General features: G+C 44.9%; 1 protein-coding gene across 1 annotated transcript in view; it reads right to left on the bottom strand.

The window, feature by feature from the left end:
* VPS8 (VPS8, CORVET complex subunit) overlaps nt 1–12,195 on the bottom strand; it is a 121,718-nt gene that overhangs the window by 72,037 nt on the left and 37,486 nt on the right. The window contains exons 18-26 of the mRNA XM_014939738.1: nt 10,180–10,270; nt 9,102–9,148; nt 8,171–8,260; nt 7,749–7,795; nt 6,994–7,216; nt 5,960–6,049; nt 3,990–4,041; nt 3,653–3,695; nt 3,236–3,308 (exon numbers count right to left, since the gene is read on the bottom strand). Coding sequence (XP_014795224.1) covers nt 3,236–3,308; nt 3,653–3,695; nt 3,990–4,041; nt 5,960–6,049; nt 6,994–7,216; nt 7,749–7,795; nt 8,171–8,260; nt 9,102–9,148; nt 10,180–10,270 — 756 coding nt within the window. The remainder of the gene's footprint in view (nt 1–3,235; nt 3,309–3,652; nt 3,696–3,989; nt 4,042–5,959; nt 6,050–6,993; nt 7,217–7,748; nt 7,796–8,170; nt 8,261–9,101; nt 9,149–10,179; nt 10,271–12,195) is intronic.

The raw sequence follows: 12,195 nt of genomic DNA on the forward strand, positions 1-12,195 counted from the left end.
AGACAGAATCACAGAATCGTAGTGGTTGGAAGGGACCTCAGAGATCATCGAGTCCAACCACAAAAAAATAAAAACAAAAAAAAAACCACCACCCACCCCCTAGACACACAACAACAACCAAACCAAAACCATCACCCACCCACACAACATCCCACCACAAACCAATAATCTTGGGCACTAGAGCATGCCCTGAAGAGCCATGTCTACACCTTTCTTAAATACCTCCAGGGATGGTGACTCCACCACCTTCCTGGGCAGGCTGTTCCAGGGCCTGACAACCCTTGCAGTAAAGAAATGTTTCCTAATATCCAACCTGAACTTCCCCTGGCGCAACTTGAAGCCATTACCCCTTGTCCTATCGTCTGTAACTTGGAAGAAGAGACTGGCCCCTGCCTCCTCTACAGCTTCCTTTCAGGTACTTGTACAGAGCAATAAGGTCTCCCCTCAGTCTCCTCTTCCCCAGACTGAACAACCCCAGCTCCCTCAGCCTCTCCTCGTAAGACTTGTGCTCCAGACTCGCCAACCGATTTAAGATCAAGCAAAAATTAAGGCTTATACTTGCAGACCAAAGTGTGTGAAATCAGGTAACTCCTTCCCCTTCCTGGCAGCTCTCCTGAGAAGCTGTGCAACTCCTCCTCACCCAGGGCACAGCTCCTCTCCTTGTTGGCAGCTCCCTTGGGAAGAGCCAGTCAAATCTGCCCTCTCACTTTGAGGCACAAAGTTTTTGGCGCTGCAAAGACTGACTTGGGTGCTACTTCACCCTCTGTCTCCTCCACTGACTTTCTAGCTCCTGAAATCTGAGCATGTCTTTCAAAATGAAGGCGAATCATAGAATCATAGAATTGCCCAGGCCGGAAGGGACCTCCAAAGGTCCTCTAGTCCGACCCCCCCACAGTCAGCAGGGACACCCCCCTCAACCACCTCCCTGGGCAACCTGTTCCAGTGCTCCACCACCCTCACAGTGAACAACCCTCTCCTCATCTCCAGTCTAAATCTGTTCCCCTCCAGCTTGAAGCCATTGCCCCTCGTCCTGTCACTGCAGCCCTTTCTAAACAGGTTCTCCCCAGCCTTCCTGTAGGCTCCCTTCAGGTACTGGAAGGCTGCTATTAGGTCTCCCTGGAGCCTCCTCTTCTCCAGGCTGAACAACCCCAGCTCCCTCAGCCTGTCCTCATAGCAGAGGTGCTCCATCCCCCTGATCATCCTTGTGGCCCTCCTCTGGACCCTCTCCATCAGGTCCATGTCCTTCTTATATTGAGGGCTCCAGACCTGCACACAATATTCCAGGTGAGGTCTCCCTCCCTTTACTGAACCACTGACAGCGGTGTCCAGACCCTCCCAGGGAATGAACAGGGCAGAGACAGCTCCAGTTGTCTCTAAAATGCTCATGAGAGATCTGGCTTCCAGCAGAGAGAGAGCAGAGCATGTGTGAAGATACACACTGGGATCCCACAGAGAACTGACAGGCAACACGCTCTCCCAGCCATCCTCAGAAAATGCCACGTTCTCTCATTTACTCCTCTTCCAAGTTAATTTTCCTGTCACCACAGTGGCAGCGGAGCCAGGAGAAGTTCCAGCAGCTTGACTGTCAGACCCACAACCTTCCCTGTTGGCTTCCTTGAACCTGATACCCACCTACCTGCTAGGAACTCTGATCAAAACAAAACAAAAAACCCCAGACTGTAGCTAGAGTGGATTCAAGCTTCCAGACAGAAAGGTGTTACTTAAGCCAAGCTCCCAGGAACACTGTCAGAGCTCATAAAAAGGGGAGGCTGATGGCTCCTCTGCAGAGCTACTGCTGCTGGCTGGGCTATGGCTTCCCCTCAGACCTAGAGCCACAGCCTGTTGTGGTGCCAGCTCTGGTGTGTGCAGGGGACAACTTGGCAAGGACCACGGGAGAGGGCTTGATCCAGCAAAGGGGAGCAGACTGGTTTGCACACCCTGTGAGGAAAGGGTTTGCAGTAACCCAGACCTACCGTGTCCATACAGCTACAGGCTCCTGGTTAGCAAAACCAAAACCACCCAAAAACCCCATCCCACACCCAAAGAATAACTGTTTCATTTTACTGCAAAGAGAAAGTGCAAAACAGAAAGCGCTTCCTCTTATCGAAACCCTGGAACTAGAAATTAAATGCTGGAGACTCCAAAAAAAAAATGTTTGCAGTAAAACTGGCCAGAAATTCAGGAATGAGTTTTCTGAGCACAAAATGATGATCAGGAGCATGCTCTGTTTTAAGAAATTGTCAAGAGATGACTTCAAAGGAGTTAAACTTTGCCTCAGGCCAAGCTTCAGACACAGATTAAAGAGAAAGAAATAGGCAATGTAAGGGCTCCAATGGAAATAATGAATAAGGGAAGGAGATTTACTTGGCAGTGACCAAGCCAACCTTGAGGAGATGTAACCTGCCTGTCTAGTCATACTTTTGGCATAAGTTCACTGTGATTTTTAGCTGTGATCCCTACGATGAAACCATTAAGAACACGTTCACATCTGTCCTGAACAAATATATAAGGCACATGTTGCCTTGAAACAACCTGCCAATCTCTTGGGCAATCCAGAGGGAAAAGGCTATTTCTCCTGACGTGGCAGACTCGGAAACAGTGTGATCCATCTGCTCAGCCAAGGATGGTCCACTGAGCAGGGCAGCAGAGAACAACAGGAAGAGATGCAGCTCAAGAATCAAACCTTATCCCAAAGGAGGACAGCAGGATAAGCCTGCACTGTCACGAGATGACAGCAGCACACAGAAGCCTTGAGGCATCAGCTGCTCTTCCTGAAGTGCCCTGGGGAGATGATCTGGATGTTAGGTCACAGATCTTCCTAGAGGGACCAGGCAGAACAACAAAAGGAGGAGGGACAGGTAGTCAGGCTATAAAACAAGCAGCTTCAGAGCCCATAAACATCAGTGTAGAAAGAAGAGACAGAGACTTCTGTTAACTTTGTAGTAAAGAATAAGGAAAAACAACCGATCAGCATTACTGCCGCTAAGAACTCTATCTTCCCACACCCAATTTACACCTGCAAGAAAAATGTTAAGTTTAAACGTTTAGATTGCAACAACCATGTGATTTTCTTCTTTTAAAAGTTATTTGGGATTTACAGCGGTATAGACTCACATCACAAGGGTACAGCTGTCAGATTGATAATAGTTTTCTCTCAGAAACCCATGAAATAAGACATACGCAGCAGCTTCTAAAAAATTAATATGGGAAAGTCTCCTTTTGAGAGGTTGCTCACCTGATTTTTAACCAAAGGTACCAGATCTTCAGGAATATCTCCCAACGGATACGCACGGCCTGCCAGGCAGCAGCTATAGAAAAGGGGAGGAAAGGCATTTTTAATACGTTCTGACATGAAACAGATTGGGGAGAACAGTTTATTTTTTGAGTTAGTTTTCAGGATGCTCTTAAAATAAGCCAAACAACTTTATTTTGTAAATCTTAACAGCAGACAGCAGTGCTGTTAATACAGAATAAGCCAAAAATCTTTACTCTTGCATTTTAGGAAGCAGGAGTAATGCAGAATGTGGTGTTCCTGACCTTGAATACATTCCAGAAAGAGGAATCCACTAATTAATCACTACTGTGCAATCTCAGAATGACCTCCTGCAAATGACTCTAGGCAACACCTCTCATGCTTTCTAAAGGACCTTACCTGATATATACAAGCAGCTTGTTGCCCATCACCACCTGCTCATCTACAAAACAAAAAAATATCTGTCACCTTTTAAGCTTCACAAAACAACACACAGAGATCCAATTCTTTTTCCCAGCTGTTAACAAACCACCTCTTTGACACACATGCAGAGTTTTGCACACGATAAGTTGAGCAGTTTTACACACAGTAAACAAAACTAGAACACTTTTCTGTTCTCCAAGACCCTTCTACTGGGTATGATCCTTTTTGCATCCCTCTGTTGGAAGCGACTGGAAATATTGAAAATATCAAATATCAAAACTAGAAACCCCCCCACAGGGAAAGAATTCTGTACCTGTGAGAGACTTCCCAGCGTTCAGTGGAGGAGCAATGACTTTGAACAGCTTCTGTAATGAGAAATAAAGCAGTGCTCAAGCAGCTAGAAGAGCTCAAAGCAAAAAATCTGTGTGGTTTTAAAGCAGAGATCAACGGGGTGTCTTCCCCACAAACTCTCGCTTTCTCACCGTGGCCTATGATTAAAAGCTGCAGAGGACACCAAGACGTGGCAAAGGTTGCTTTGTTATGTTATGACATATGAAAAAAAGGGCCTTAATTCAATCATATCTAACCCCAAGCACAGGGCACTCTACAAAAAGCAATGTTCAGTAGCCTCAGAAGTAACACTCAGAACAAAACTGAGCAAAATTGAGGATTTCCAGCAGCAGCAAGGCCTTCACTTACAGCATGACACTGAGTCCTGCACTACTGCTGACAGACCCAGAGCACACCCAAGTGCTAAGAACCAAGCCTGCCTCAATGCAAGGACTGCTTCTAGCTTGTTTTTCTGAATTCTGTGAATAGACTATTGGGTCAGCAGAAGAAGAACAGCATGAAGGAGAAAAAGCACAAGGTGTTCATAGAACCTCTCACACCTACACCCCCGTTAATCCCACTGTGCAAAAAGTTAATGCTTTCTCAGCCCATCACTAAACAGACCACGGTCACCACCAGCAACAAAGGTGCTGGCAGACAGGTCTGCAATTCAGTCTCCTTAAGTCACCGTGTTACTGTCTTCTAACACTTTTGTTTTATAGAATCATAGAATCATTGAATTGTCTGGGTTAGAAGGGACCTTTAAGATCATCTAGTCCAACCATCAACCTAACCCTGATAAAAACCATCACTAAACCATGTCTCCCAGCACTATGTCAACCCATCTTTTAAATACCTCCAGGGATGGTGCCTCAACCACCTCCCTGGGCAGCCCATTCCAAGGCTTGATAGCCCTTTCAGCATCACAATTTTTCCTAATATCCAACCCAAACCTCCCCTGGCGCAACCTGAGGCCGTTTTCTCTTGTCCTATTTCTTGATAGGGGGTCTAGTGATAATAGTGTCTCACAAATTGTAGTTATCTAATCTTAAGAAATATCCTTGTTCTTTTAAGAAATGTTCTTTGTTTCACACCTGTGACTTGGGAGAAGAGACCAACGCCCACCTCTCTACCCGCTCCCTTCAGGGAGTTGGAGAGTGAGAAGGTCTCCCCTCAGCCTCCTTTTCTCCAGGCTGAACACCCCCAGTTCCCTCAGCCTCTCCTCACAAGACTTGTGCTCCAGACCCCTCATCAGCTCCGTTGCCCTTCTCTGGACCCACTCCAGCCCCTCAATGTCTTTTTTGTGGTGAGGGGCCCAAAACTGAACACAGCATTTGAGGTGGGGCCTCACTAGTGCCCAGTACAAGGGGACCATCACTTCCCGAGTCCTACTCCCCACGCTGTTCCTGACACAGGCCAGGATGCTGGTGGCCTTCTTGGCCACCTGGGCACACTGCTGGCTGGTTTAGCCAACAGTCCACCAACACCCCCAGGCCCTTTTCTGCCAGGCAGCTCCAGCTGCTCTTCCCTGAGCTTGTAGCGCTGCAGGGGGTTGGTGTGACCCAAGTGCAGGACCCGGCACTTGCCCTTGTTGAACCTCATCCCATTGGCCTGGGCGCATCCATCCAGCCTGTCCTGATCCCTCTGCAAAGCCTTTCTACCCTTTTAGTTGTCTAAATAAAACCAATATAAATTTCCTGCCCTAACTTTGCAGAGCATTGCTACCTCAGCAAGGAAATTTGTTTTCTAAAGCACAGTAATTACAAGTTTCTTTTCTCCTCTATTGCATCTGCTCAAACTGTACATATAATACATGATTTCTCCCTTGAAATGGAAAAAAAAGAACATACACGCACTGAAGGAGCAGATAATGCATTGAGTTTGAAATGCTGTTTCTCAGGAAGACTGGGCTGGAGACAGATAACAACTGACTGCACTGAGCATCTTTCCTACCTCCATGGGACTAATGAAGTCATTCATCCCACTGTTGTAGATGTAGATCATGGCATCATAAAGGTGGTTTTCCCAGCACAGAAGAACAACCTGCAAGGCAAAAAAAAGCCCAATGTAGATACACTGCTGCTCTCAGCTCACAGTTTTCTAATTCCCCAGTCTCTAATACAATCTCTGTCCTCACACTTGCATCATCCAACAGTACAATTTAAAGCAGAATGAGATTTCCACTTGCAGAACTAGTCTCTGCAAGGACCCCAGAGGGAGTATCCAGCTTATTGCTCATGCTGCAACCATGGAACCCAACAGTTTAGATTCAAATATTCATAACCTGAGTGAGGTTAAGGAATAAGAAATTAAAAAAATCAGTTCCTCAACACCCTTGATGGCATTAGTTTGCCTTTTGGCTGGGTTTAGGGAATCATTTTGTCAAGTTTCCAGGCAGTTCACTCCTTGGAACGGAAAGCCACGCTGTGGGAATAAGAACTGGCCAAGGAAGACAGGACTGCCCAGCAGGAACACCTCCTCAGTCCACTAACTTTGTCATGCAAGAACAAGGGCCCGAGCAGAGCAGGCTGGCAGGCACCAAACTGACAAATGCAACTTGGGTTTTTAGCACCCTTGCAGCCTTTGATCCTCAAAACAGGAAAAGACTGATTGTGAATATCAAACTAACCCTGATGGACTAGCAGTTTCCAACCCGTTCAGCTGCTGATACCTATCCCAGTAGACAGACTGGGGGAACAAAACATGTTTATAGGAGCATGTGTGTTACAGGATGGACACGGCCAAGCGAAATAACTCCCATATTCGTTGAATTTGATCCCAGGGACAAGTTCTTGTTATAAATTAGGGAGCAAAAGGCATGAACTGCATAAGTTGGACTTATGTATGGACTTATGGACTACATAAGTCTTGGCTGTTGAAAGGTGGCACCTTGTTTTCCACGTGCTATGCTGCACAAGAAGTTTGCATCAGTGACATGGGCACGTTGTCATTTATTCAGAGGAACTCGACACAGTAAAACAGCTCACCTGCTGTATGTCTAAGCTGGTGATATCCATATGCACAATGCAGGCTTCCAAATTTTCCAACCTGTTCTTGTCTTGGAAGTGAAGCAGCAAGTCTTTCATCACTTGAGCTGTGATTCCCATCAGCTTATCACTTAAGATATATGGCTCCAAGCACTCCAGAAAGATGCCTTTAGCTACCGAGTTCTCACTCATCTTATCATATATCTGGTTAAACAACAGATCCCTAGGGGGAAGGAAGTGTTTAGTTATCAAATAACCTTACTAAAATCTCCTTGCTTATCTCCTTCCTGAGGGCTTCAAAATGAAATCCCATTTTCTCTGTATTTCTCAAACTCAGGAGCTGGATGGCCTGTTTACCTCCTCTAGCGATGCAAGTTACAGGCAGCTACACAGAATAAATCAGCTATGGATGTTGCAGCAAAAAGCCCCTGCTGTTAGAGAGGAAATGATGACGATAGAAAAATCTATCAAGGCAGCTTTTTCCTTAAGGGCATGGCGTGGGGGAAACAGTTTGAGGCAAACTTTTCTTCCTCAACACATCAATGACAATTTAAGACACGCTTTCCTTTGTGTACTGAGCACCCCAACTTTAGAATCAGCTTTTAAGTGTTCCTCTAAACTGTGATGTGATGCACGGTATGACAATGACACAACCCAATTCCTCTAAAGCATGGGATATTATAGGAGACAGCACTCAGGAGTACAGGGGTTTGGTGGTTTGCCTTGGGAGAGAGGTTTGCAAACTCAAGACTTACGTGCGCTGGAGTAAGAGACAGTAATCAACTATGACAGGCACCACGTCCTGCAGAGAAAACAACCAAAAAAATGCTGTAGTGATTGGCAAAAATCCTGCAGAGCACAAAATGAAGCCTGGCCAATGGAGAGCAGAATCAATGAGTTCTCTGAGTCAGCTGGTGGCTGGCACGGTTACAGGTTTTCCCATATGCTGTTTCATATGGAGAACAACTCTAGTCACGCTTCTGCAGAGGACAGAGGATGGACAGGTTCTGCTCTGGCACCTAAGTGCCACCAAGTCCTGATTTAATCAATGCACACAACAGAGGTGAGAGTTCAGGAGAACCACAGCGATATTTTTCAAAAATAGACAAGTAGTTTTTGCAGCAAAGCCAAGTTTGATTAAAAAAATTCAAAACATCTATACTCTTGAGCATCATACCTGAAAATGTTGCTCCATAACCTGGATTTTTCCTTGGTCAGGACACTTCTTCAAAGTCCGATCAGCGTAATGGAGAAGGATTTCAACCATCTGAATTACAATAAACAAGAAAATTCACTCACATCCTACACACAATAGTGTTTAATACTCTGACTTGGGGGTTGGCAGCACCGTAAACTCTGTTGTCCCGTTTTGGGGTATGAACTGCTGTGGGTAGGAAGAATTGGGGAAGAGGCTGCCAAGAGGCCACGGTGTAACATGGCTTAGAAGTGGCCCAGTTGGACACTGGAGGCCTACACTAACTATAATTGACCAAGAAACTGGGCAGCCAGTCTGCCAGCAAGTTTGCAGGCCGATGAACACACCCTGGGCCATGGGTTTTACCCAAAGCTTAAAGTTACAGTATCTTAAACACCAACACTTATTTACCTGAAGATAAAGTATCCATGAAGAACAAAGTATGGGTGAACAATTATTAAAATAATTATGTATTTTAAACCCATCCCAGAAATAGGTTCCTATAAGGACCAAGTAGGACCAGTTGGAAGAGTTTATGTATACACAGACCACAGTTTTCACCCTGAGCATAAGCAAGTTGCACACTGATGGACACTTGCCCACCAGAAGTCAGGAAACTCTGGAGTTATCTACAAAAAAGGCTTCTCTCCACTGTGAGGGGACCAGAGACCTCAAGGCCTAGATGATAACGTCCCATTTGGCTTTGCTAAGGCTGCAGATTTTATTCCCACCTTTACCCAAAAGGTACATAAGTCTATTCTAAACTCTGCTCCAGTCCAAGCAAAAGCCCATGTACACTTTCTAGAGTTAGTTGGACCAACTTCCAGAGCATAAGAGCCACTCCTTCCAGGAACACAGTTAGTATCACATCAGCATATGTGAAACTCCACTTAGGAAGAGATCAGTGACTTACTCGGTCTGCAATGACTGCTTTCCTCTTGCTCGTGTCCCCAGTCAAGCCTAGAGGGAATGAAGGAGGGAAAAAAAAGAAGTTTTTCTCATCTAAGCAACAAGTGGACATATAAATCCCACAGTTCAGGTGCTAACACCGCTACCTTTGAGACACAGAGGTCAGGATATCTAAATACACAGTTTTGTGATCTACTTTTAGGGCACTCTTCTTTTAAAGAGCTTATTCTCCCAATGAAAAGACTGCTCCAGCACAGGAAAGGCACAAGCAGACCTGAGCGCTGTTGAACAGCAAGAGAACAAATAATAGAGGGGGCTGATAAAGGCTGTACGTGAGGCTAATTGCTGGAGGGTGCCCTGGTGCAAAGAAGCTGAATCAAATGCAAGACAAGAGCAAACAGTTTTTAAATGCCAACTCAAAAAGACTGAAAAACAAGCTGCTAAATTGCATTACATCCGCATTAAAATGAGACACGTTCGTATACTAGAAAATTCACAGAACTTGAGTCTCATCTGTCAAAACCATCAGAAATTGGTTACTGAAAATTCAGTCTCCCCAGTCCAAATCAGACTGTTCAAGCTGCAGTTTCTGGCATAATTAACATGTTTATCATAACAAGCTAAGCACACACAGAGCATCCTCCTTCCTAGGAAACGTGGTGCCAAAAGCCAGCGGTGCTTTCAGTCAGTTACACAGCCAGGGGAGACCTGAAGGAAAGCACCTGCTTGGCAGAGGTGCCTGAACATCACACTGAAGATTCCCTACAGGCCACGCGTGACCTTCAGGAATATTCCAGCCTAGATCCCCCTCTTTCATGGCAAAGTGGCACCAAACAGGAGCCACAACACAGAGCAGTCTGATTTTCATTTGAAAATAGCAGGCTGCTAAAGGGACTATGACACTAAAAAAGCGAAACCAAACTATATCAAAAGGTGTTATTTGTGCCAAACCCAACCCTACTTTCCCTTTTTTTTCCCTGAAACGGTGATTTCAGTACATGCACAGGTTTGAAACCTTCCCTAGCAGTTTCAATTTAAAAAACAAACAAACAAAAAACAAACCACACACCAACAAAACTTACCTACTACAGCCTTTGCTTTACCTTCATAAAAAGACCAAGCTAGAGCCAGGGCATCAGTGAGACGCTCTTGTTTCAGAAGGTGATCAACTCTCTGAAATAGCAAGTCATATTGGACCTTAGTATTACAGAAAAGATGATCCCCTCACGTTTAAGGTCATCCTTTCCCAGCAGCAGGTCATGATTCCTGACAGCAAGGGGACAGGAAACCTCAGCAGCTCTCAACACATTGCAGTGAAGGCCAGTATCTCAAAAAGATTCTGTCATATGTACGTTTTCTGCTGGGCAGTTAAAAAAAAGACTAAGAGATGTCAAGCCTCAAAAAATCAAGTCCCTGTGGGCTACATTTTAGGTCAGGTGCTTGATGGATGGAGACCCACAGCATCAGCGAGTGTCTGCAATCACAATCAAAATTTTCCACTCCCTATCCTCACCTCACCTCTTGGAGCACAACAAAAAGCTCTGCCACGTGTTCAGCGTACGGCTGTACTCATCCTACCTTTTCTTCTCTTCTGAGTTCACAGTCAACAAGGACTAAAATAGATCATGAGTATTTTCTACTTTAAGGAATCACCAGTGCAGAAGGTCGAACGCCACCAGCCTTGGTACACTGGGTCAAAATGTTAAAGTACTGGTTGAGAGAAGAGAGATTCTGAGTCTCAGACCAGCATTGTGTACTGCAGCAAGAACTCTCAGCTTCACACCCTAGTACTTAATGACAACTCCTGAGTAAGTCCTCTACAGTAACAAGGCCTCCAGCACATCAGAAACCATATAGTAATTAGAAGGAGGCTGGCTCAGAGCATGTCAGTTGTGACTGACTTCTGAATTCTAGGAAAAGCAGTACATTAACTCATGGGTCAAAGCAAGGCTTTTCATTAAGAGTTTACTAAACCAAAGGCAGTAGTGAATGGCTGGAGGGAAAACTAGCAGGGGAAAGTGATTTTGGTAACCAAAAGCAGCAACTTCATCCAAGTTCAACAGAGCTGAACAGTTATTAAAGGTCCTGATCCAGTGTCACATGGAGGAGCTTATAACCCTGGATGAGTACAAGAGCCATAAAGCAGGTAAGAGGAAAAATGATCAAGGTCGCTGCTTTGAGGAGAAATATGAGACTGGAAAGACACAACTACTGGGGAGCTGCTGGAGAATCAGCCTTGAAGGCCCCTTCTACATAATTATTTGGCCAAATAACTTGATTTAAGCTGAATTTACTAATGAAGTTTGCTGATTACCAACTGTCAACATGTAATGAGAGACAACATGTAATTTCCAGACAAGGAAGGCAGAAACAACAGGCTGACCCCTAAATCTGGGTAACAGAAGTATGATGCAATCCAACGGCACACACAACTCACAGCAGAAATCAGAGCTTGGCTGTGGGGGACTGGTGAATCTCCAGAGAGCTAGAAGACACAGACATAATGCAGCCAAAGGAACAGCAAAACAAGACACAATGATGTGTGAGGAACTGTCTATCTAGTAGAGACTGTGAAGAACAGGTGACATTCATTGCACTTTTAAGAGCCTACCCAGAGTAATACCTGCCAAAGCGTTTACCTACATTCAAGAAATCAGCACAAAGGAGGTGCAGAGAAGAGTGATTATGAAAAAAGAAACGAATGGGAAGGTAAATCTTAAAAGAGGATGATGAGAAAGCTTTTCTTAGCCTTGCAAAACGAAATCTGAGAGAGAACATGCATACACTGAATAAACATACTGCAAAGTGATGATCCAGAAAGGAAAAACTGCTGTTTAACTCAAGTGAAAAGAACAACACAGGAACAAACAGATAGAAATAGATCATCAATAACTTTAGTGTGGGACTTGACAGGGTTTCAGCTGTTGGAGAAACGATGTTCAAAAAAAAAAATAAATCTATCAACAGAAACAAGGATCTAAAATCTAATTAACTTTCTAGATAGCCTTTGGTGGATTTTATGATGTAGTTCCTGCAGTAGCTGGAGATAAAATATAGTGAAGCAGATTTCCTTCCACTCGCTTTGGCAGGGGGTTTGG

Source organism: Calidris pugnax, unplaced genomic scaffold (assembly GCF_001431845.1).
Source record: "Calidris pugnax isolate Ruff unplaced genomic scaffold, ASM143184v1 scaffold37, whole genome shotgun sequence".
NCBI classification, from domain to species: Eukaryota; Metazoa; Chordata; class Aves; order Charadriiformes; family Scolopacidae; genus Calidris; species Calidris pugnax.